At 40.6% G+C, this 26,300-nt stretch overlaps 1 protein-coding gene across 3 annotated transcripts in view; it reads left to right on the forward strand.

The window, feature by feature from the left end:
- ASTN2 (astrotactin 2) overlaps window positions 1-26,300 on the forward strand; it is a 976,097-nt gene that overhangs the window by 195,251 nt on the left and 754,546 nt on the right. For all 3 annotated transcript variants that reach the window (XM_012472754.2, XM_064378516.1, XM_012472755.3), the window contains exon 3: window positions 3,810-4,194. In XM_012472754.2, the coding sequence (XP_012328177.2) occupies window positions 3,810-4,194 (385 nt within the window). The remainder of the gene's footprint in view (window positions 1-3,809; window positions 4,195-26,300) is intronic.

The raw sequence follows: 26,300 nt of genomic DNA on the forward strand, positions 1-26,300 counted from the left end.
CTTTAGAAGCCCAGCCGGGGGATGTCTGTTTCAGTAGTCAGTGGCACGATGAGCCCAGAATACTGGAATTCTGCTTTGACCAAGTTCTTACAATAAAACTCGAATCTGTAATGGAAACCATGTGGTCAGTGACTCAGCTGGAGGTGATGGAAGCTGAGTTCAGGGCAAGCTGAGGAGTGAGGACAAGGAAGGTGTACCCCAATGGGATAGCGAGAGCCACTGGCTTGGACTCCTATCAAATGGCAAGGCCAGGGGCTAAGGAATCAGTGGGTCAGTACGCCAAAGGGAACCTCAAGCTCAGTGCCAGCCAAACCAGGGGGTCCCTCTACCACGTTCTTCTGGAAGTTTCCTATGTTGAGAAATCTGTGCCTGAAATTGCTTAGCTAACTTGATAAGGCAGAAATGAGGCTGGACAGTGGCTAATTAGGGTTTTGCTCCTGTTCCTTCTCCACTCCAAGTACAGTTTTAAAGTCATGCTGGAGTTAGTTTGAATCTCAGCTGCACTATCTTGAGTAAATGACCTTTTGTCTCTGTGCCTCAGTTTCTAACTTAACATAGGACGATGACAGGTGAATGAAAGAACACATATCAAGCATTTGGTCCAGATTGAGAAGCGTTTAGGGATCCAAGGCAAGTTATACAGAATAGGTATGTATATACGGCCAGAAGGTCAAGTCATTTATTCATTCATTCCTTTACTTATTCATTCAATACCGAATGTATACTTGCTGAATTCTGTTGACAGTAACGATAGCTAACAACCTGTGATACCATGTGCCCCTACACTATATTAAGTACCTCACAAGCATCGTATTTAGCCCTCATGACCCAGTGAGGTGCCCCTATGACTCTTGTCCTTGTTTAACCCTTGAGAAAGCCAAGGATCTAGAAAGATAAAGTGACCTAGTCAAGGTCACACAGTGTCTAAGCAGTAGAACCTGGATAAAACTGTCAGTCTGATGCCAGCTCTTAGCCATTTACTGCTGGAAGGCTCTCAAGGCAAAGGATGTGGCTCCTTTCCTTCCAGGAGCTTCTGGTGTGGATGTATGAACTGATGCAGACTGCAGGGGCTACAAGGGAGGGGTCGTTGGGATATAAGCGGGGAAGGAAAGGGCAGTAATAATTGCAGGTGGTCGGGTTAGTTAGGCCTCATCTTTCCTAGGTCAGCTTTGGTCCTGGGATCTGACCACAGAATCCAACAACCGTAATCAGGATGTACTGAGTAGGATGAGGAATGAAGGCTCAGGAACCAGGCAAGGCCTTGGCCTCGTAGTGAAGGAAACGGAGACCGAGGGCGGGATCAGGCAAGGAGATTCCCCCAGGGACATCAATGGGCCAGAATGAAAAGCTTTTCTGAAGAAGAAGATGCTCCCATTGCACATCTGGAGGCTGGATTTGAAAATAATAATTCCCTTTTCCTTTGAAAATAATAATTCCCTTTTCCTTTTTCATGCGCCCTCACCATCTTTCCTCCTTCTTCCTCTCTCTCTCTTTAGTCGGTGAGAATCGCTGTCCAATAACCAAGGGCTGTGAAATTGAGAGCTGGGGTCCAGTCGTAGCCCCACCACGTCCTGGCCCTTTGAATCCAGCTGGACCTGGAATTAAACCCTGACTGTGTGACTTCAAGCTAATTACTTAACTTCTCTGAATCGCCTTTACCTCATCTATACAGCAGAAGCTAATTTCTATCACATAGTCTTATCTTGAAGGTTGAATAAAATAGCATTCAGTAAAGGTGGCAAGGAGGGGTTAGTCCTTGTGTTTATCAAAGATTAGTGTTTCCCCTGGCCCTTTTCTCTCTTCACTCTCCTCTCTATTACCTCTCTCCTCTTCACTCTTCCTCACTTTCTCCCTCTCCTTCTTTTCTTATTTCTGATACACAAAAAAATTCCAGACAACTAATGTCATGTCACACATAATTTTGCGACACAGAGCAATCACTATCACATGTTCTGTGGAGGAAATAAAGATCCATTGTCGTTTTCTAAGGTGATATATACATAATCACCTCTGCTATACACATGCATGTACACATGTATTTAATAGATTCTACACACACACACACACACACACAAATACACATACTTATAGCTTTGTTTGGTTTTTGCATTTGTTTTTAGGTTATGACATCCAGAAAAACTTTCTTGAAAAATCCGAAGTAGCTCACTGCTGAACTCAAGACAGGGCGTGGACCCCTGCTCCAGAGCTATCAGCCACACCTGCATACCTGGCCACAACCTCTTAGTCTTCTTATTCACCCAGTCCCCCCATCCCTGTGGAGGTGCTAAATGTCAGCATAGTTAGCCAGTTTTCTAATATCAGATATAGTCAGATGGATGACTGAGTTATTTCAGCAAACGGTGTTCTTCTTGGCCTAAACAGGTGTCTTTAACAGCAGTCACCTTTGCCCTCAAGATAATGTATTCACAGTTAACATCTGTCATCTTTGTTAGGTGCTGTTGTCACAAATTGTCCTTGCCTTTGATGAGACCATAGCCAAGGAGAGGCCATCAACCACACACAGGTGGAATTGAAAGAATATAGGCTCTAGAGTTAAAAAGCAAAACCGAACAAAATAAACACACAAATAGTGAGGTCCAGATACTGCTCTGCCACTTGCTGTCTGTGTTTCTGGGTCTCTTGGTTTTTTTGAAGCTTCTCTCTTAATATGACAAGGGTGATTCCTCCTGACTCTAGGGATTGCATGGCAGGCGCTCACAAAGTATCTTCGAATCTCCCAAACATGAAGCAGAGTATAAAGTGAAGAAAAGCAGGAGAGTGATGAGGGCCTACCCATCAGAGGAGAGGTTTCTGGCACAGAACAATGGAGGGGAGGCCTAGAGAATGCAAACGTTCCACTTCAAGCTCACGACAGGTGTTATGGGGATTACAGATGTGTCTTGAAAATACCTCTGCCCTTAAGGAACTCACAGACCAGGATATTTCATGAATCATACGAAGATGTAAGATGAAGGTGTATCTTACATGAGTCATGTAAGACATGTGCATTAACATATTAGCTTATTTCATATTAATATATGATATGCAGACTCAAACATTTAGGAGTTGGGTGTATCGAAGAAAAAATATATATATATACCAGTTGGCCTTTGAATTCTGATTAAAGGAGCCCTAGAAAAGTGCGTTTTCACTTACTGATTTACCAAGTATTTCTTAAGGACCTACTTTGTCCCAGTTCCCTTGTTGCGATTCAAGAATTTAAAGACTAGTGTTTCTGAAAAATACAGACTATGCAGGAATTATGTTTGATTTAATAATGCTGTCTTATATTTGCAGCAAGATGTAAGAAAGTCTACTACTGTCTCTTGAGCCTTCAGTTAACTCATTCTAGAGATGAGGAAGCAAGGTCAGAGGAGCGTAGGCTTTGGGTTGCTCAGTTGGTGGGAGGTGGAATCTGGATTCAGACAGTCACATGTGTGAAGCTGCAGCCCTGACCCTTCCTGACATGGAGCCATCTGGATTGCCGTGACATGATTGTCATCCATCTGATTTGCTTCCTATGGCAATCTTGTGAAGAAGGAAGGGCAGGGATTCACTCAGACTTTATACCTATGGAAAGCAAGGCTCAGAGAAGTCAAGACGTTTGCCTAGGGTAACACAGTTTGTTGGTGAAAAAGCCAGGTTTGGAAACAGTGTCTCTCTAGCTTAAGAAACATGGCTGGTGGTTCCCCAGGCACTATGAGCCAAACCCAGGGACACTGGCAGAGCGTAGTGGACAAGAAAATCCCCTGTGGCCCTTGAGTCCAAAGAACAGTGGCCCACTTCTGTGTCCTTCCTTCCTGCTCCAGGGCGGCCTCATCGCACTGCTGCTGCTGCTGCTGGTGTTCACCGTGGCGCTGTACGCCCAGCGACGTTGGCAGAAGCGTCGCCGCATACCCCAGAAGAGTGCAAGCACGGAAGCCACTCATGAGATCCACTACATCCCATCTGTGCTGCTGGGCCCACAGGCCCGGGAGAGCTTCCGTTCCTCCCGGCTGCAAACCCACAATTCCGTCATTGGTGTGCCCATCCGGGAGACTCCCATCCTGGATGACTATGACTGTGAGGAGGACGAAGAGCCACCTAGGCGGGCCAACCATGTCTCCCGCGAGGATGAGTTTGGCAGCCAGGTGACCCACACTCTGGACAGTCTGGGACGTCCAGGGGAAGAGAAGGTGGACTTTGAGAAGAAAGGTGAGTCCTCCATGTCACAGCCCATTTTCCAGGGGGCATTTTGAAAAGATGGGAAGAAGTGCAGAAGGTGGGCAGTTGGGGACCATGGGCAGTGTTTTCTAGGATAAGCCACTTTGGATTTATGGCTTTGGATTTCTATTGGGTTATCAAGGTTGTCTTTTCTGATCCTTCAGTAGTGTTGGGAGAATAAAAGAGCATCGGTAGTCTCGGAATTGGAGTTGTGAGGAGCCTCAGAGGGTGTGCAGTCCAATATCTCTCCAGTGTCTCTTGATTACCTCCCTTGACAGCCTTCTCACTACTCAGAAAAAAGGCCATCTCATCCCCCACACCATTACTGACTATTAGAGGGTTTCTTTTTATACCAGCTCAAAATCTGTGTTCATGGCCCTCCATGTCCAAAAGGAAGGTGATCTGATGTTATTTTGCCAGATCAGTTATTGGGAAGTTATTGGGAAATTTGACAACAGAAATAAAAGAGCCTGTATATTTTAACCCACCTAACCAACTCCAGTTTTTTCAAATAGTCTCATATGAAGCAATTTTCAAACATTTCACCTTCCTGATCACTGCCTTCTAGACAGAAATTCTGACTTTTCACACCCTGGGCCATAACACCTGAACTGACACGCTTCTTCATCAAGGTGGGAATGATCCAGGGCTGAGAAAAATGGGATTTTTGCCTCCCTCTTGCCAGCTGTTATACTTCTGTTGATGCAGCTTGAGATCACATATATTTGTTAGAGTTATTGAGGGCTCATATTAGACATCTTTTATCTTCTTTACACTGACAAATAATGTTTGTACATATTTATGGAGTGTATCGTGATGTTTTGATCCATATAATATGTGATGATCAGATCAGGGAAATTCATGTATCAATCATCTTAAATATTGATCATTTCTTTGTATTGGCAATGTTCAATATGCTCCTAGTTACTTGAAACTATTTATTACATTAATAAGTATAATCATATTTAAATGGTATAGAACACTAGAAATTCTTACTCCTATCTAGCTGTAATTTTATTTTCTTAACAAATTTCTCCCTATTCCTCTCTCCCTTCTACGTTTCCCAGCTTCTAATATCTTCTGTATCCTACCAGTAGCCTCTAGCATTCTTTTACTTCTATGAGATCAATTATTTTCAACTTCGACATATGAGTAAGAACATGTGGCATTTAACTTTCTGTTCCTCACTTATTTCACTTAACATAATGTTCTCCAGTTCCATCCAGATTACCATGAATGAAAGGATTTCATTCTTAGTTAGGGCTGAATTATATTCCATTGTGTATATATACCACATTTTCTTGTCTAGTCATCTGTTGTTGCACACCTAGGTTGATTCCATATCTTGACTACTGTGGATAATCCTGCAGTAAGCATGCAGGTGCAGATGTCTCTTCAATAAGCTGATTTCCTTTCATTTGGATAAATGCCAAGTTATGGGATTGCTAGATATATGGTAGTTCTTTTTGTAGTTTTTAGAGGACCTTCCAAACTGTTCCACATAGTGACTGTACTAGTTTACATTCCCATCAACAGTGTATAAGACTTTTATTTTCTCTGCCTTCTCACTAGCATTTGTTATTTTTGGCTTTTTTATAATAGCTTCTAAATGAGGCGAGATTATCCCTCATTGTGGTTTTGATTTGCATGTTCCTGATAATTACTAATGATGAACATGTTTTCATATATATTTATTGGTAACTTGTATGTCTATTGAGAAATTTCTGTTCGGATCATTTGTCCAGTTTTTAATTAGATTGGAGGGTTTTTTGTTTTGCTGTTGGAATGTTTGAGTTTCTTGTATATTCTGGATATTAATCCCCTATTGGATAAGCGGTTTGTGAATATTTTCTCCCATTCTGTAGGTTTTCTTTTCACTCTGTTGTTTCCTTTGCTGTGCAGAAGATTTTTTATTTGATAGATAATCTTGTCTACTTTTGGTTTTTTTTGCCTGTGCTTTTAAGGGCTTATTTATAAAATCATTTTTTTTGTTTGTTTTTTTCTTTTTTTGAGACGGAGTTTCGCTCTTGTTACCCAGGCTGGAGTGCAATGGCGCGATCTCGGCTCACCGCAACCTCCGCCTCCTGGGTTCAGGCAATTCTCCTGCCTCAGTCTCCCGAGTAGCTGGGATTACAGGCACGCGCCACCATGCCCAGCTAATTTTTTGTATTTTTAGTAGAGATAGGGTTTCACCATGTTGACCAGGATGGTCTCGATCTCTTGACCTTGTGATCCACCCACCTCGGCCTCCCAAATCATTTTTTAGACCACTGTCTTGAAGTGTTTCCCCTATGTTTTCTTCTACTATGTTTATCATTTCAGATCTTACATTTAAGTTTTTGATCCATTGTGAATTATTTTTTTTATAGGATAAAAGTAGGGGGTCTAGTTTCATTCTTCTATATATGCACATCCAGTTTTCTCAGCATGATTTACTGGAGAGACTACCATTTCCCCACCAAGTGTTCTTGGGACCTTTGTAAAAAGTCAGTAGGATAAATTTCTGGGTTCTGTACTCTGTTTCATTCATCTATGTGTCTGTTTTTATGCCAGTACTGTGCTGTTTTGGTTACTAAGCTTTGTAGTGCATTTTTGAGGTCTGAAAGTGTGATGTTTCCATTTTGTTATTTTTTTCCTTAAGATTGCTTTGGCTATTTGGGGTCTTCTGTGGTTCCATACATTTTTTTTTTTTTCCGTGAAGAATATCATTGGCATTTTGATAGGAATTACATTGAACCTGCAGATTTCTTTGGATTGTATTTTCATTTTAACAATATTAATTCTTCTGACACATGAGCATGGGATGTCTTTTCATTTGTTTGTATTCTCTTCAATTTCTTTCATCAATGTTTTATTCTTTTTCTTGTAGAGATATTTCACCTCTTTGGTTACACTGATTTCTACATATTTTACTGTATTGTTTTATAGCTACTGTAGATAGGATTTTCTTCTTGGTTTCTTTTTCAGCTAGTTTGTTTAAGTAGAGAAGTGCTTCTAATTTTTATATGTTGATTTTGCATCCTACAATTTTACCAGATTCTTTTATCAGTTTGTTATTAGTCTGTTCTCACACTGCTATAAAGAACTACCTGAGGCTGGGTAATTTATAAGGAAAAGAGGTTTAATTGACACACAGTTCTGCAGGCTTTAGAGGAGGCATGGCTGGTGAGGCTTCAGGAAACTTACAATCATGGCAAAAGAGTGGAGGGGAAGCAAGCACTTTCTTCACAAGGCAGAGCAGGAGAGAGAGAGCAAAGGGAGAAGTGCCAAACACTTAACCAGATCTCGTGATAATTCACTCACTATCATAGTAACAGCGAAGGGGAAATTCAGTCACCTCCCACCACCATTTCCCTCCCCAACATTGGGGATTATAATTCAGCATGAGATTTGGGTGAAGACACAGATCCAAACCATATCACGTTTCTGAGACCTTTTGGTAGAATCATTAGGATTTTCTGTGAATAAGATAAGAGAATTTGACTTTCTCCTTTCCAATTTGGATGCTCATTATTTCTTTCTGCTGCTTTACTGTTCTGGTTAGGACTTCCAATATTGTGTTTGACAAGAATGATTAGAGTGGGCATTTTTGTCTTGTTCAGTAAGATGTTAGCTGTGGATTTGTCATATATGGCGTTTATTATGTTGAGGTACTTTCCTTCTGTAACAAATTTATTATGAGTTTTTATCACAAGCAGATATTTAATGTATCAAAAGCTTTTTTTGCTTTGAGGTAATCATATGGTTTTTGTCCATCATTCTATTGATTGTCCTTCATTCTATTGATGTGAAATATGTTTATTGATTTGCATATGTTAAACTATCCTTGCATGCCTGGGATAAATACTGCTTGATTGTGGTATATTTTTGACATGTTGGATTCAGTTTGCTAGTACTTTGTTAAGGATTTTTGTATGTATTTTCATCAGGAATATTGGCCTGTAATTTCTTTGTGTGTGTGTGTCCTTGTTTGGTTTTGCTCTCAGCGTGATGCATGTCTTATGGAATGAGTTAGAAATAATTTCCGCTGCTTCAATATTTTGAAATAGTTTCAGGAGAATTGTTATTAATTCTTCTCTATATGTTCAGTAAAATTCAGCAGTGAAGCCATTTAGTCCCGGACTTTCCTTTGTTGAAAAGCTTTTTATTATTGACTCAATTTCATTACTTGTTTTGGTCTGTTAAGGTTTTCCATTTCTTTGTGATTCAATTTTGTTTGGTTTTGTGTGTCCAGAAATTTATCCATTTCCTGTGTTTTCAAATTGATTGACATATAGCTGTTCATAACAGCCTCTAATTTTGTATTTATTTGTATCATTTTGTATTTCTGTAATATCCATTTTTATGTCTCCCTTTTCATTTCTCATTTTATTTATTTGAGTGTTCTCTCTTTTTATCTTAGCTGGTCTAGCTATTAGTTTGTCAGTTTTTTTCTCTTTTTAAAAAAACTTTGTGTTTTATTGATCTTTTGTTTCTTTTAGTCTCATTTTTTGCTTATTTTTGCTCTGATCTATTTCTTTCCTTCCACTAATTTGGGGTTTGGTTAGTTCTTGCTTTTCTACATCTTTGAAGTGCAGTAATATGTTATTAATTTGACATTTTTCTGGTTTTTTGATATAGGCATTTATTACTATAAATTTTCCTCTTAATAATGCTTTTGCTGTGTTCCATGGATTTTGATATGTTGTGTTTCTGTTTTCATTCGTTTCAAGGAATTTTTTAATTTTATTCTTAATTTTTGTCTTCACTCATTGGTCAATCAGGAGCATATTACTTAATCTCCATGTATTTGTATAGTTATGAATATTCCTGTTGTTATTGATATCTAGTTTTATTCCACTGTTGTCAGATAAGGTATTTGATATTATTTCAGTGTTTTAAAATTCTCTGAGATATGTTTTGTGCTCTAACATATGGCTAATCCTGGAGAATGTCCCATGTGCTGATGAAAATAATGTGTGCTTTGCATCTGCTGGGTGAAATATTCTGTGATTGTCTATCAGATCCATTTGGCCTATAGTGCAGTTTAAATGTGATGTTTCTTTGTTGATTTTCTGTCTAGATGATCTGTCCAATACTGAGAATAAGATGTGGAAGTCCCCAGTTATTATTTTATTGGAGTCTGTCTCTCTTTAGATCTAGTAATATTTGCTTTATGTATCAGGATGTTCTGGCGTTTAGTGTAAATATATTTACAATTGTTATATTCTCTTGCTGTGTTGATCTCTTTATTATCATATAATGTCTTTCATTGTCTCTTATTATAGCATTGAACTTGAAGTTTGTTTTGTCCGATGTAATTCTAGCTACTTGTTCTCATTTTTGGCTTACATTTGCATTAGATATATTTTCCATTCCTTTACTTTCATTTTATGTTTGCCCTTACAGGAAAAGTGAATTTCTTATAAGCAGGATATAGTTTTATCTTTTTTTAAAAATCCATTTGGCCTGTTTGTTTATATATATATATATATATATATATAGTGCGAGAGTGATTTATATATATAAATCAAAATATATATATATATATAGTGCGAGAGTGATTTATTAGACAGAGAGAAAGAGCGTTTATATATTTTTTAATGGAGAATTTAGTTCATTTACAATCATTGTTATTGTTGATAGGTGAGAACTAATCAGTGTTTTACTGATTGTTTTCTGGTTGTTTTGTGTATTCTTTGTTTCTTAGTTCATTTCTTACTTTTTATTTTTGCAGTTAGGTGGTTTTCTGTAATTATAAAGTTTGATTCTCTTTAAAAAATATATTGGCTCTACCAGTGAGTTTTATAGTTTTGCATATTTTCATGATCATAGTTATCTTTTCACTTCCAGTTGTAGGACTTCACTGAGAATTTCTTGTAAAGCCAGTCTGGTGCTGATGAATTCCATTAGTTTTCACATGTTTGTAACATGTTCTATTTCTTCTTATTTCTGAAGGATAGCTTTGCTAGGTATAGCTTCCTGACTGACAGTTATTTTCTTACAGTGCTTGGAATATATCATCCCATTCGCTCCTGGCTGAGAAATCTACTGTTAGTCTAATGAGAATTCCCTTATCTGTGATCTGACATTTTTCTCTTTCTAATTTTATTTATTTTTGTCGTTGACTTTTGACAATTTGACTGTAAGATTCCTTGAAGAATATCTGTTTGGGTTTAACCTATTTGGTTTCCTGGACCTTGATGTCCATCTCTCTTCCAAGACCTGGGGATTTTTTAATGCTATTATTTCACTAAATATATTTTAATCACCTTTTCCCTTCACTTTTTCTTCTGAAACACCCCTAATATTAATATTTTTCACTTACCCATGCCCCATGAGGCTTTCTTTTTTCTTTGTATTATTTACTTTTTCTTTCCTTCCTTTTCTTTACTTTTGACTGCTTGTGTTATTTCAAAATATCTGTCCTCTGGTTTAGACTTTTTTTTTTTTCTATTTGGCCTAGTCTATTGTTGAAGCTCTTGATTCAATTTTTTATTTCCTTCATAGAATTCTTTAGCCCTTGGTTCCTGTTTGGTTCTTTTTTATGGCATCTCTCTCTTTGTTGAATGTATCATGTAAATTATGAATCATTTTCTTGATATTGTTAAATTGACTATCTTCTGTTGTATCTCACTGAGTTTATTTAAAATTATTATTTGAATTTTTTTGTCATTTCATATGTTTTCTTATAATCAGTGTCTGCTACTAGAAAATTACTGTTTACGGTGACATGTTTCCTTAATTTTTCATGTTTGATGTGTCCCTATGTTGATATCTAAGCATGTGGTAGAAATGTTATTACTTCTGATTTTTTGAGTAGGTTTCATAGGGAAAGACTTGTTTGTATAAATCTTTCTTGGGGTATAAATTTGGTGTGGTGTGTTTTCTTGGATTTTAGATAGATGCAGTACTATAGTTTCTATGTAGTTAATTTGGCTACAGTTTTACATTAATGATATTTGTAAGTTACTCAGTGGCCTAGGCTGAGAGAGTTTGCAGTGATGGTGGGGCAACTTTGCTAGGATTGGGCTCACTGGCTATTTCTCAGATCAGAGGGATGTTAATGCACACAGTGGGTAAACCAACTTGGGGTCTGGTTCCCTGAGACTGGGGCCATGGGCTGTTCCTCTGGCCAGGAACAAGGGCATGTGGTTACTCAGCTGGGCTGGTGGTGTGCCTGCCAGGAGCTGCTCAAAGTGATGTTTCTCAGACTCAGAATGTGGGAGTATAGCTTTTCAGCTGGCCTGGGGATGTTTCTCCCAGGAGGAGTCGATAGGGATGTTTTTTAGGGCTGGAACATGGGCTTAAGTTTGCTCCATTGGTCTGGGTATGTATATGCCAGGAGCTGCCTTTGAGACTTTCTTAGGCTTGCTATGTGGTTGTATGGCTACTTGGCTGGCCTGAGAATGTACATGGGCATGCAGTGGCTTGACCAGCCTGAGTGGGCATGTCTACCATGGGTGGGCTGTTTCTCAGGTCCATGACATAGTTGAGCAGTTGCTTGGCTGGTTTGGGGTGTTTCTGTGGGTGGTGGCCCATAGGACTCTTTTTTGGGCATGGGACATGGCCATACAGCTGCTCGTCCAACCTATGGGCAAGTCTGCTAAGGTGGCCCAAGGGGCTGTTTCTCAGGTCTGGGTTATAAGGACAAGATTGCTTGGCTGGCTCAGGCATGTGCCCATCAGGAGCAGCCTGCAGGGTTGGTATGGTTTCAGTCGCGGTATGTAGGTGCACAGCTGCTTGGCCAGCCCAGGGAATGTCCAGGAGGAGTAGCTTATGGGACTGTTAAGGTTCAGGACATGGGCTCTTGGCTGCTTGGCTGTTCTGGTGGTATGCCCACCAGGGGTGTCCTGTGGGACGGTTTCTCAGGCTCTTTTGTGGGGCACAGAACTAGTAGGCAGGCCAGGGGTATATCAGTAGTGGGTGGGGGAACTCTGGAACTATTTCTCAGGTCCTGGGCATGAGCATGCAGCCATTCTGCTGGCCTGGGTTCAGCTGCTTGGAGACTCACAGGCTTCTTCCACTTGGGGGTGAGTGAGCAGTGGTTTGGCTGGCTCAAGGCAGGATAACTGTGGGTGGGACTGGTACACTGTTTCTGTGGCTGGAAGTAGGGTGGTGGGGGTTGGTTTTTCTACTCTGTAGGACAAGAGTCACAGCCAGTTTTAAGCCCAAGCTCTGTAAAGCTGGGGTTGTGACATTCAGTCACCCCTGTGGGCTTGGGGTAATACAGATGGAGCCCCATTGCTGGAGAAGTGCCATGGCTATTGGCCCCCAAAGCAGAGCACACTCCTGAGGTGTGTACTGTGCTGCAGCAGCTTGGCGCACAGGGTGGGTGGAAGTGAGAAGTACACATGCTGTGCTTCTAATCCAGGACAGTGCAGCTGCAGAAATTCTTGGTGGCTCTTTAAACCGGGCTCAGGGCTTGTGAGGACTGTGGAATTCTCTTGTAGTAAGGACCGTAGGTGTTTGTGGTAGCAATGGGGGTGGATAGAGATCTTCTGCTTTTCTTTTCCCCATAGTGAGAAGCTTCTCCTGACTGTAGGCAGATCTAATCCAGGCCAGGGAGATGGTGCTTCAGAGGCTGGGTGCTGCCACATTGCCCTCCTGGACTTCCAGTCACCACAGCTCCTTCTCCACTCTATTGCTGCATTTCAGTGCTCTGCCTTCAATGGCACTCCAGTCAGATTCTAGCTGTTTATTCATTGCCTTGGCCCTTTCTTGTTGGAATATAAATGCCAGGTGTCTCTAATCAGCCATCTTGCTGACATCACTCCCCTCATCTTGGACTTTTTGATGACTAATACCTCTTGCTCCTTTTCGCATATGTTGCTGCAAAGACCCGTTTCTTTTGTTTTTTGGGGGACAATTGATTTTTTGGACATAAGCACAGGATGTGTTTACATTTGTCTTTATTGCCTAGGTTGCAGCTTGTTTACAGGTAATTTAGCTATTTTCCTTTAGACGAATGCTACCAAGGCACAGTTCTTCTTTATCTCTTCATTCCTTGTGAGGCTGGTGACAATAATGGGTGAAAGCTTTGGGTGGCTGATCCCAGTTCAGACACTGACCACTACTTTTGAGAACCTAGAGGAACCCTCGTGTTTTGGTTTGGCTCATTCCCTGGAGCTCTGGGTTCTGCCTTCTTCTTTTCTACTCCTAAGATTCTCCTCTGAGGCCCATCTTTCCATGATGCTCAGTGGACAAATAGGAACAGTGGGGGCTTTTTAAAAAGGAGGTTTGTTTCTTTGTTTTTAAGCCTGGAAACTCAGGGAGAAACTAGAGTGGTACAGTAGATGAGAATAAAGATTTTGAAGTCATCTGGACCTGGGTTCAAATCTCTCCTCATTTACTTGCAGTGTGATCTTGGGAAAATGGAAATGTAACCCTCTTGGCCTCAGTTTTCTCCTTGAAAGGTTAAAGGGAGGATTATGTCTAAAAATATGTGTAACATACCTACCCCATGGCTTGGCACATGGCAAGTGTTGAACCCTAAGATCTGTATGTGTAGAACTTAGTTCTTCAGTTTCACTTGGGCTTCTGAGATTCCCTTAAATCTAGCTGTAACATTTATCTCCAGCTTTCCTTCAAGTTTTAGCTGCCACGATATGCTCACTGCTCTGAAATGCTTTGAATGTTCTTCTTGTCCACCATAGTCTCTTCTGTGTTTGAACTGCTGGCTTGTTGACACTATCCCCAATTGTTTGCCTTCTTGAGTGTTACTTATCTTTTTCATGTGATTTCCCATCTTACAACAAGGACAGCCTGCATTTATTTTATTTCTTTACATCCTGTAATTTCTAACACAATGCCTCCCACATAGACATTGCCCAGTGAATGTCAGACAATAAATATGGCCTTGAAAGGGTAAGGATGTTCATTTGGAGGTAATACCAGCAGGCCAAAACCTCATTCTTCCTTTGTCTAAAAGAAAATCACTTAGATAAAGCAGAAACCATCTTCCTGTATTTTTCAGTTTTAGCTTTTGCAGCATAACTCCTTGAGCTTTGCTGTTCTTATATGGAAACTGTTTTTTTTTTCTTTTTTAACAGCCAGTCTGCTCAAGTCATAGACTTGCTGTGGGTATCCAATGATAAATGATCTGCAAACACTGGAGGAATTTTCCTAGCCCCTAATCAGTTTCTACATCAGTTATCTTCCTCAACCCAACCCAGATGAGTAATCTACTCCCTCTTCTAGCTCCTAAAGCTGATTGTGATTACTTTGAACTGACCACTTCCCACACTGTACAAAAATAATTAGTTTCTCTTTCTGTTTCCTAAGCTAGACTTAGAGACCTTTGAGAGCAAGTACAGTGTCCTGTATCTTTATTGTTGCAGCATCCAGCATAGTGGCTAACACTTAGTAGGCATAGTGGCTAACACTTAGTAGGCACTGAAAATGTCTGTTGGTTATGGCTAAGTGATTGATTGATCAGTCCAGTTGATCAATCAAAATAAATCAAAGTTTACAGGGTGGTGGCTCATGTCTGTAATCTCAGCCTTTTGGGAGGCCAAGGCAGGTGGATCACGTGAGGCCAGGCATTTGAGACCAGCCTGGCCAAAATGGCAAAATGCTGTCTCTACTAAAAAGACAAAAATTAGCCAGGTGTGGTGGTACTCATCTGTATTTCCAGCTACTCAGGAGCCTGAGGCACAAGAATTGCTTGAACCTGGGAGACAGAGGTTGGAGGTTGCAGTGAGCCAAGATCATGCCACTGTACTCCAGCCTGGACGATAAAGTGAGACTTTGTCTCAAAAACAAACAAACAAAAAAGATATAAATGAAAACATTGATTAGATTCTAGAATGCTCAGTTCCAGACTTCGAGCTATCTCACTTTTATCAAGTCTAGGGACCCTAGAAAGCAAAAAGTTAGCAGAGGCTATTGGTGGTGATGAGCAGAACCCAGAAGGGAAGAGAGCAACCATTGTCTGAAGATGGAAACCCAGGAGGGATCAGTGATGCCAGACAAGTGACCAACAAGGAGAAGTATCGAGAAGTAGCCAATACAAGCAACCTCTCTCTCCTAACACCCACACCCAGCACCTGTGCACAGTCCCTCCACTGGGCTTCAGAGAGAAAACAGCAAACATCTCCAAAGTGGGGAAATCAGGTGGAAGAAGGGGGGTTACTGCCAATAATCTTGTTTGATCCATCCTCCCTCCCTCCCTTCCTCCCTCCCTCCCTCCCTCCCTTCCTCCCTCTCTTCCTCCCTCTCTTCCTCCCTCCCTCCCTCCCTTCCTCCTTCCCTCCCTCCCTTCCTTCCTTCCTTCCCCCAGCTGGAATGCAATACATTATGATAATAGAGTCTACACTCAGGAGACAGAATGCAACAGAAATTGAGTTTCCTGTCCAGAATCACTAGCTATTTGACTTTGGTTAAGTCACATACTCTTCTCCTATCAAAGGGGCATGCTACCAGTATTTTCCCTTGCAGTGTGATTGGGAAGCTTAAATGAGATAATACATGTAAAGTGTCTGGTGTACAGTAAATGTTCCATATTGATATCATCAATATCAATATTGATGATATTGTTATTTTTATCATCAGTCTTCACAGTGGTTACATTGAGCCAGGCATCAAAATAGACTCTAGGATTAGAGGTGAGGAAAGCAGAACCTCTGCCCTTAAAGAAAATTTCAGGAGATTTCCTGGGAGATAAATTTTGGTGGGGGAGGGAGGGTAGGAAACTTAAGCCAAAGCTTGAATAGTGTCCTGAATCTCTGTGCCACACAGCAGAGATGTGGCAGGGCTGAGGTGGAAGCCCAGCTCTTTGATAGCAAGCCTCAGCCTCCTGGCCAGAAGGAACCCTCTTGTTCTATATAGAATCCTTGTGCTAGATAACTGCCATGCATGCTCAGAATGGGTCACACAGCATCATGTTGATGGCTTATTTTACTGTGTGTTGGTGCCTTCCAGGTCCTACACTCCTTGAAGAGAACAGTCTTGCCATTTCAGGTGCTGTACTTCTTAGCTGCCTACAAACTCTGAGTTTCTATCAAAGTTGGGTGTTAGTACATGGCTAATGCACAATGTGCTGGATCCGGAGGGTGCACAGGCTAGCTCCATAGAAGCAGGGGAAGGTGCTGTTGGCCTTCTCTCTCTGATAGGGTCCTCCAGAGGCTTCACACCTTCAGAACTACCACCCACATAGCTGAAAGATGACTTTTCTCCTCGTATTTTCTTTCAAGCAAAACTTTTTGCAAACAGTAACAAAACCAGGCTCTTAGGCTCTGAACCGCCAACACTACCATTGAGGACAGCACAGGAGGTATAGAAAGAGAACAGGTGATGGATGCCTGAGAAACAAGGCAGCCTGGTGGAGTGCAGGGGAGAAGATTTGGACTTGAATCCTGCTCCTTGGTTCACCAGCAATGAGACCTAAGGCAAACCTGTTAACCACTCTGTGTCTTCGTGTCTTTACATCACCTATTTTCAATGAACCAGTGATTTTCCTTTTAATGTTTTCTTTAAGTAAATTTTAAAACACACCACGGTATGAAATAGTACAAAATGCTTTGTTTAACGCTGTATCCTGGCTACTCTTAGACGAAGAAAGAGCAGGAAAGGAAGAAACATAGGCCAAAAGAAATGGCATACGCTTCCAGACTCCAGGCAGGAGACTGGTCACTTGTTTATGAGGAGGCAGGTGCTAGGGGCTCTCCCTGCAGCATTATTGCTCCTGAGTACTTGGTCTTCCTTGCTTGGTCCGAAGAGGGTCAATTCCATTGACAGATTACAAAGGATCTAACATCAGCAACTCAGACCAGATGTATGCTTTGTTGCCTGAGAGGGCCTTTGAGGGAAAACCATCCTGCTCTCTCTTTTACAGGGTGATCACGGCACAGTCATGAGGTTTGTCAAGAGTGGGCAAGTATTCGGAGGCTGTGAAGATCCTATAGCCCTTTTGAAATTATGTTTCCGTGGGGTAATCTCACCTGAGCATTTCATAATTGGGATTTGCCTTTAAATTCAAACTGCTTCATCAGACTTGAGTTCTATCAACCTACTTTTCAGTTTGGACCTGCAAATAATAGAGTCTGGAGACTGAAATGAGAAAGTCTGATTTCACAAAAGGGCAACAGGTTGGGGTCCCAGATCTCAAGGGTACTGTACTGAGCAGGGCTAACATTCAACTGATACGTACTGGCGTTGCCATATTGTTTGTTAAATACTGAACTTCTGTCTGTGTCAGTTGGTAAGTGGTTTGTTGCCCTGAGCACCCGAGTACCGCCTCCTGCTGTCTGGCTGGCAGATGCTTTTCCAAGCAGTCTCCCAATCTTCCCATAGCTCAGCAACGTGGTGGCTTTAGGATCCTCCTCCAGCACTGTGGCTGGCATGCTTTCTGGCTACTGCTTGTGACTTAGACATTTTCAGGCATTTTGAATATCACCTCTGATTTATCACCTTAACAAATTGTTGATAATTTAATTGTGTTAATTTGTGACTGCTGTGTTCAGTATATAACAGAAACTCAATACATTTGAATTCCAATTTTCTTTATCCCTTCTTAAATTTATGTTTTCATTCCCTGAATATTATGCATGGAAGCATAAGAAAATTAAAATAAGAAATTTATTCCTGTATTGGGGGATGCGGTGGGAGATGGACAAACGGATATTGAGTTCTTAAAATTTTGTTTTATTATTATGAAAGAAATGGATGCTCTTTGTAATAGAAGGAAGCAAGGACAGAAGAAGGTAGGGAGAATAGTGATTGGAAAAGAGGGAGGAAAGGAAAAAGGAACAAGTGAGAGAAAGAATAAAGAAGTCTGGGGAGAGGGACAAAGATGGACAACTAGAAGCAGCAGCCCTCAGAGGCTCTCATCAAAAAAAAAAAAAAAAAGTATGTGGATCCTTCACCGGCAACCAAAGTACCCAGATTCTCTCCTCAAAATTGACTAGAAGGCTGGCGTAACTCACGGAGAGAAGGAAGAGCAGTGTGGTATGGCCGCCCACCTGAAAGCCCACCTGAGAGCCACACGGGAAGGGGAACCTCCTCCCCACAGCCAAGGGAGGCAGTGAGTGAGCCTGCTACTCAGCCAGGGAAACAGTGCTTTTTCCATGGAACCGTGCAACTCACGGATTGGGAGATACCACTTGTGAACTCACGCCACTGGGGCCTAGTGTCCCAACTCCGGAACACGCAGATGCTTACAGCCTCTCAGCTGGAATCTGCTTAAGCCTACTGAACTCCTGTAGAGAGAGGCGGCCGGCATGGGGGCTGCCTGCTGTCTAAGCTTTTTGAGTTCCTTGGGAGAGGAGCAGCAGCCAGCACTGGGACTGGCAACTGCCTAACACACTAAGCTCCCTGGGTAGGGAAAGGGTGGCACCCATCATTATCTCTCTAGGCTGGGCTTTTCCCCTGCTGGAGCCAGGGAGGCTGGACAGGTTGGTCCCAAGACCTGTTCCCACAGCCCAACACACCGGCTGTGGCAGTAGGAGGCCAGAGTGCCTCTTCAGGTCTAACCCTGACCCATCCTTCCTCAGTGGGTGGGGCTTCCCTGCAGGATCTCTAATAACTCTATAGTCAGAGGCTCTGGGACAGAATTCGGATCTCCCTGGACATGAAACCCTGGGAAGAGGGGTGGCTGCAATCTCTGTGGACCAGGAAACCTAGCCTCTCCTGCTGGTAGTTCTGAGGAATCCAGGCAGCCCAGACTAGTGGATTTCCCCCCAGCGAAACACACCCTCTCCACCAAGGGACAAAGCGCATAATTAAATGAGTCCTGCTCCAACTGGGTGAGACCCTCCAACAGGGATTGTGAGACACCCTGTACGGGAATGATCCTACTGGCATCAGGTTAGTGCTCCTCAAGATCAGAGGTCCCAGAAGTAGGAGCAGGCACCCATCTTTGCTGCTTTCCAGCCTCCTTGAGTGACATCTCCAAGCACAGGAGTGAATGAATGGGGCCTGAAGTGAATTCCCAGCAAACTGCAGCAGCCCTACAGAAGAGGGACCTGACTACTGAAGGAAAAACAAGCAGAAAGCAACAACAATAACAAAACACCCCCACAAAAATCGCATCCAAGGGTCAGCGGCCTAAAAGACCAAAACTAGACAAACTCATGAAGATGAGAAAGAATCAATGAAAAAAAAGCTGAAAACTCAAAAGGCCAGAGTGCCTCTTCTCCTCCAAATGATCACCACATCTCTCCATCGAGGACCCAGAACTGGACAGAGGGTCAGATGGATAAATTGACAGAGTAGGCTACAGAGGATGGGTAATAAAAAAACCATGATGAGGTAAAGGAGCATGTTCCAACCCAGTGCAAAGAAGCTAAGAACCTTGATAAAAGGTTAGAGGAATTGCTAACTAGAGTAACTAGTTTAGAGAGGAACATAAACGACCTGATGGAGCTGAAAAACACAGCATGAGAACTTCACAAAGCATACACAAGTATCAACAGCTGAATCGACCAAGCAGAAAAAAAGGATATCAATGCTCGAAGACAATATTACTGAAATAAGACATGCAGACAAGAATAGAGATAAGATAACAACAAAAAAATGAAAAAAGCCCACAAGAAATAGGGGACTTCATAAAAAGATCGAACCTACAATTGATTGGAGTACCAGAAGGAGACAGGGAGAATGAAAACAAGTTGGAAAACACACTTCAGGATATTATTCAGGAGAACTTCTCCAACCTAGCAAGACATGCTAACATGCAAATTCAGGAAACACAGGGAACACCATTAAGATACTCCATGAAAAGATCAACCCCAAGACACATGTCATCAGATTCTCCAAGGTTGAAATGAAGCAAAAACTTAAGGGCAGCCAGAGAGAAAGGCCAGGTCACCTACAAGGGAAAGCCCATCATAATAACAGCAGACCTCTCAGCAGATACTCTACAAGCCAGAAGAGATTGGGGCCAATATCCAATATTCTTAAAGAAAAGATTTTGTAACCCAGAATTTCATATCCAGCCAAACAAGTTTCATAAGCAAAGAAGAAAGAAAATTCTTTCCAGACAAACAACTGCTGAGAGCCTTTGTTACCACCAGGCCTGCCCTGCAAGAGCGCCTGAAAGAAGCACTAAATATGGAAAGGAAAAACTGGTACCAGCCACTGCAAAGCACACTAAAATACAAAGACCAATGACACTATGAAGGAACTGCATCAACTAGTGTGCAAAATAACCAAATAGCACTATGATGACGAGATCAAATTCACACATAACAATACTAACTCTAAATGTAAATGGGAAAAATGCCCCAATTAAAAGATACAGACTGGCAAATTGGATAAGGAGTCAAAACCCATCCATGTGCTATATTTAGGAGACCCATCTCACATGCAGAGACACACAACAGGCTCAAAATAAAGGGATAGAGGAATACTTACCAGGAAACAAAGAAAAAAAGCAGTGTTGCAATCCTAGTCTCCGACAAAACAGACTTTAAACCAGCAAACATCAAAAAAGACAAAGAAGGGCATTACATAATGGTAAAGGAAATAATTCAACAAGAAGAGCTAACTCTTCTGAATCTATATGCACCCAATACAGGAGCACCCAGATTCATAAAACAAGTTCTTAGAGACCTACAAAGAGACTTAGAGTCCCACACAATAATGGTGGTAGAATTTAACACACCACTGTCAGTATTAGATCAACAAGACAGAAAATTAACAAGGATAATCAGGACTTGAACTCAGCTCTGGATCAAATGGACCTAGCAGAATATGTTCAGAACTCTGTACCCCAAATCAACAGAATATATATTCTCAGTGTCACATGGCACTTATTCTAAAATCAACCACATTATTGGAAATAAAGCACCCTTCAGCAAATGCAAAAGAACTGAAATTATAACAAATAGTCTCTCTGACCACAGTGAAATCAAATTAGAACTCAGGATTAAGAAACTCACTCAAAGCCACACAATTTCATGGAAATTGAACAACCTGTTCTTGAATGACTCCTAGGTAAATAATGAAATTAAAGCAGAAGTCAAGAAGTTCTTTGAAACCAATGAGAACAAAGAGACAAAAGAATCTCTGGAACACAGCTAAAGCAATGTTAAGAGTAAAATTTATAGCACTCTGTAAATCCTGCTTTTGATATCAGGATGATGCTGTCTTCATAAAATGAGCTAGGGAGGAGTCCCTCCTAATACTATAGCACTGTAGCATTTGGAGCCCACAGCAGGAAGCTAGAAACATCTCAAATTTACCCCCTAACATCACAGTTGAAAGAGCTAGAGAGGGAGGAGCAAAATAATCTAAAAGGTAGCAGAAGAAAAGAAATAACTAAGATCAGAGAAGAACTGAGGGAGATAGAGACACAAAAAACCTTCCCAAAAATCAGTGAATCCAGGAGGTGGTTTTTTAAAAAAAAATTAACAAAATATATTGGCTCCTGGCTAGACTAATAAAGAAGAGAGAGAAGAGTCAAATAAACACAATAAAAAATGATAAAGGGTATTTCACCACTGATCCCACATAAATATAAACTACCATCAGAGCATACTATAAACACCTCTATGCAAATAAACTGGGAAATCTAGAAGAAATGATAAATTCCTGGATGCATACACCCTACTGGGACTATATCAGGAAGAAGTTGTATCCCAGGATAGACCAACAACAAGCTCTGAAATTGAGGCAGTGATTAATAGCCTACCAATCAAAAAAAAAAAAAAAAAAAAAAAAATCCCAGGGCCAGATGGATTCACAGCTGAATTCTACCAGAAATACAAAGAGGAGCTGGTACCATTCCTTCTGAAACTTTTCCAAACAATTGAAAAGGAGGGACTCCTCCCTAATTCAGTTTATGAAGCCAGCATCATCCTGATACCAAAGCCAAGAAGAGAGACAACAAAAAAAGAAAACTTCAGGCCAATATCCCTGATGAACATCAATGTAAAAATTCTTAATAAAATACTGGCAAACCAAATCTGGCAGCATATATAAAAACTTGTCCACCATGATCAAGTTGGCTTCATCCCTGGGATGCAAGACTGGTTCAACATATGCAAATCAGTAAACTTAATCCATTATCATAAACAGAACCACAGACAAAAACCACATGATTATCTCAATAGATGCAGAAAAGGCCTTTGATAAAATCCAACATCTCTGTATGTTAAAAACTCTCAAAAAACTAGATGTTGATGGAGCGAATGTCAAAATAGTAAGAGCTATTTATGACAAACCCATAGCAAATATCATATTGAATGGGCAAAAGCTGGAAGCATTTCCTTTGAAAACCAGTACAAGACAAGGATGCCCTCTCTCACCACTCCTATTCTACATAGTATTGGAAGTTCTGACTAGGGCAATCAGGCAAGATAAAGAAATAAAGGTATTAAAATAGGAAGAGAGAAAGTCAAGTTGTTTCTGTGTGCAGATGACATGATTTTATACTGAGAAAAAAACATCATCTCAGGCCAAAAACTTCTTGAATTGATAAGCAACTTCAGCAAAGTCTCAAGATACAAAGTCAATGTGCAAAAATCACAAGAATTCCTTTACACAAACTAGGCAAACAGAGAGCCAAATGATGAATGAACTCCCATTCACAATTGCTACAAAGAGAGTAAAATACCTAGGAATACAGCTAAGAAGGAATGTGAAGGACCTCTTCAAGGAGAACTACAAATCACTGCTCAAGGAAATAAGAGAGGACACAAAGAAATGGAAAAACATTTCATCCTCATAGATAGTAAGATTCAATATCGTGAAAATGGTCATACTGCCAAAAGTAATTTATAGATACAACGCTATTCCCATCAAACTACCATTGACATTCTTCACAGAATTGGAAAAAAACTACTTTTAATTTCATATGGAATCAAAGAAGACCCCATATAGCCAAGATAATCCTAAGCAAAAAGAACAAATCTGGAGGCATCACAATATCTGACTTCAAACTATATTGCAAGGCTACAGTAACCAAAACAGCATGGTACTGGTACCAAAACAGACATATAGACCAATGGAGCAGAACAGAGACCTCAGAAATAACACCCCACATCTACAACCATCTGATCTTTGACAAATCTGACAAAAACAAGCAATGAGAAACGGATCTAGCCATATGCAGAAAACTGAAACTGGACCCCTACCTTATACCTTATACAAAAATTAAATCGAGATGGATAAAAGACTTAAATGTAAAACCCCAAACCATAAAAGCCCTAGAAGAAAACCTAGGCAGTACCATTCAGGATACAGGCATGGGAAAGACTTCGTGACAAAGATGCCAAAAGCAATTGCAACAAAAGCCAAAACTGACAAATGGTATCTAATTAAACTAAAGAGATTCTGTACAGCAAAAGAAACTATCATCAGAGTGAGCAGGCAACCTACAGAATGGGAGAAAATTGTTGTAATCTACCCCTCTGACAAAAGTATAATATCCAGAATTTACAAGGAATTTAAACAGATTTACGCTAAAAAACTAACAACCCCATCAAAAAAATGGGCAAAGGATATGAACAGATACTTCTCAAAGAAGCCATTTACATGGCCAACAAACATGAAAAACAACTCAACATTACTGACCATCAGAGAACTGCAAATCAAAACCAGAATGAGATACCATCTCATGCCAGTCAGAATGGCAATTATTAAAAAGTCAGGAAACAATAGATGCTGACTAGGCTGTGGAGAAATAGGAATGCTTTTGCACTGCTAGTGGTAATGTAAATTAGTTCAGCCATTGTGGAAGACAGTATAGTGATTACTCAAGGATCTAGAACCAGAAATACCATTTGACCCAGCAATCTTATTACTGGGTATATACCCAAAGGAATATAAATCATTCTACTATAAAGACACATGCACATGTATGTTTATTGTAGCACTATTTACAATAGCAAGGCCATGAAACCAACCCAAATGCCCATCAATGATAGACTGGATAAGGAAAATGTGATACATATACACCATGTAATACTCTTCAGCCATAAAAACTAATGAGATCATGTCCTTTTTGGGGACATGAATGAAGCTGGAAGCCATCACCCTCAGCAAACTAACACAGGAAGAGAAAACCAAACACCACATATTCTCACTCGTAAGTTGGAGTTGAACATTGAGAACACATGGACACAGAGAGAGGAATAACTCATACTAGGGCCTATTGAGGGGTTGGGGATGAGGGGAGGGAGCTTAGAGGACCAGCCAATAGGTGCAGCAAACTACCACGACACACATATACCAGTGTAACAAACCTGCATGTTCTGTACATGTACCCCCCCACACACATATTTTTTTAGAAGAAATAAATGAAAAAAAACCCTATATAGTCACATCTTATTCAAGCAGTTAGAAAACAAAAGGACAAAGAAAAGAATTATAAAACCAGCCAAAAGAAAAAAAGACATATTACCTTCAAAGAAGAAAATTAGACTTACAACTAATTTTTCATTAGCAATTATTAAAGTCAGAAAACAATGGAATTACCTCATTAAAGTTCTTATGAGAAAATAATTGCCAATCTATAATTCTGTACCCAGTAAAAATATTTTTCAATAGTTAATGTGAAATAAAGACCTTTCAGATAAACAAAAGAAGTAGTCTGGGTTGTATAAAGCAACAACTAAATGTTCTACACTTGACTGTTGATTCTATTTCACTGACAGGATCCAAAGGCTAATATATTGTTTTGTTTAATTTATATTTTCTGGCATTTTCCAATATAGCAATAACATATGTACATATATATATGGATGTGTGTGTATAAGTGTATACAATTGTATATACACACACACAATTGCAACTACATATATATTAATGGAGTCAATGGGGGTCAGCTCACCCACATATATCATTCTGCAGCAATTTGATAGTTTATTAAGCAATGTATATAGAAAGTATCTTTTCAAGTCAGCCATGCATACTTACTCCCATTGAAGTCTGTATTAGATCACATAATATGAGCACACCAAATATATCAAACTTTGCAACCCCCTTTTGTTGACCATTATCTTGAGAGCTTGTTTAGAGGTTCGAGCAAGGGAATGCAGCTACTTGTATACCCTTTTCCGAAGACCAGTCCTCCTCTATGGGGAGTGGTTGTCCTCTTCAACTGAGCATGCAGCTTCAGGAAGGATACACTTGGAGCGCTGAGGGAGGAAAGGGATACCCACCTAGCCAGCCAGATCAGCTGAATCAACGCTGGCAATCAATGGGGTAACAGATGTCACAGCCAGATCACCCTCACATCCAACTATTATCTTAATTTTCTACACTTACAGTGGGTTGACAAACATCTTTGTACATATACTTAGCTAGCTAGCTAGCTATTCTTGCAAAGCATGAGAATATTTCTGGACAGATATGTACCAAAAATCAGAATCACAGCATCAGAAGGCACACACATTTGTACGTTTGATAAATGCTGCCATATTTATTCATTTTAAAAGTGTGTTTTATTCTCTCAGTGGGGGCTGTGTATGCTTTTCCACATAGACCTACGCAAACAACCCACTACCCCATCAAACTGACTGTTCTTATATTACAATGGGCATTTCAGATCTTTATATCATTATCATTTTATATTTATAGTTATGTCTTTTGTTTGTTTTTTCCCTCAATTAACATTGGTCCAAATTCCTTCCTTTGTCAAAAGTCAGTCCTCATAGTTACCACGAACAGTAATTCTTTTGGTGAAGTGATGCAGTATAGCAGCTTTTCTCTGCTCTCCTACCTCAGTTTAGAATCTAGGGTGGAGGCAGGAAAGAGATATACCCTTGAATACCAGCAGTGTCTGACAGTGATAGATAGGAAAGCATTGTGGTCTCTGGGACATGGGACCAGTAGATTAAACTTTGCTATTTCTCAGGATCCCAGTTCAAGAAATCTGAGTGGGATGCTTGTTGATAGAAGAGGACAAGAGACTTTTTATTGAGTGCCTGTGGGAATTCAGCTGCTGTCCTGTACATTACCTCATTAAGCCATTTCTAATTACCCTGAATGCAAGATGGATGGAAGGATTGGCTAGGCTAGGATACTGTTGCTGCTGCTGTTGACAACAGCTGATTTCTACCATTCTTCTGGGAACTTGCCATGAATTATGTCATTTATACCTCACAATAACCCTATGAGGTATGCACCAATATTATCCCTACTCTACACAGGAGGAGACCAAAGCAAAGAGGGGT

The sequence above is a fragment of the Aotus nancymaae genome, unplaced genomic scaffold, assembly GCF_030222135.1.
Source record: "Aotus nancymaae isolate 86718 unplaced genomic scaffold, 86718_ANA_hifiasm-v0.15.2.pri h1tg000003l, whole genome shotgun sequence".
Lineage (NCBI taxonomy): Eukaryota > Metazoa > Chordata > Mammalia > Primates > Aotidae > Aotus > Aotus nancymaae.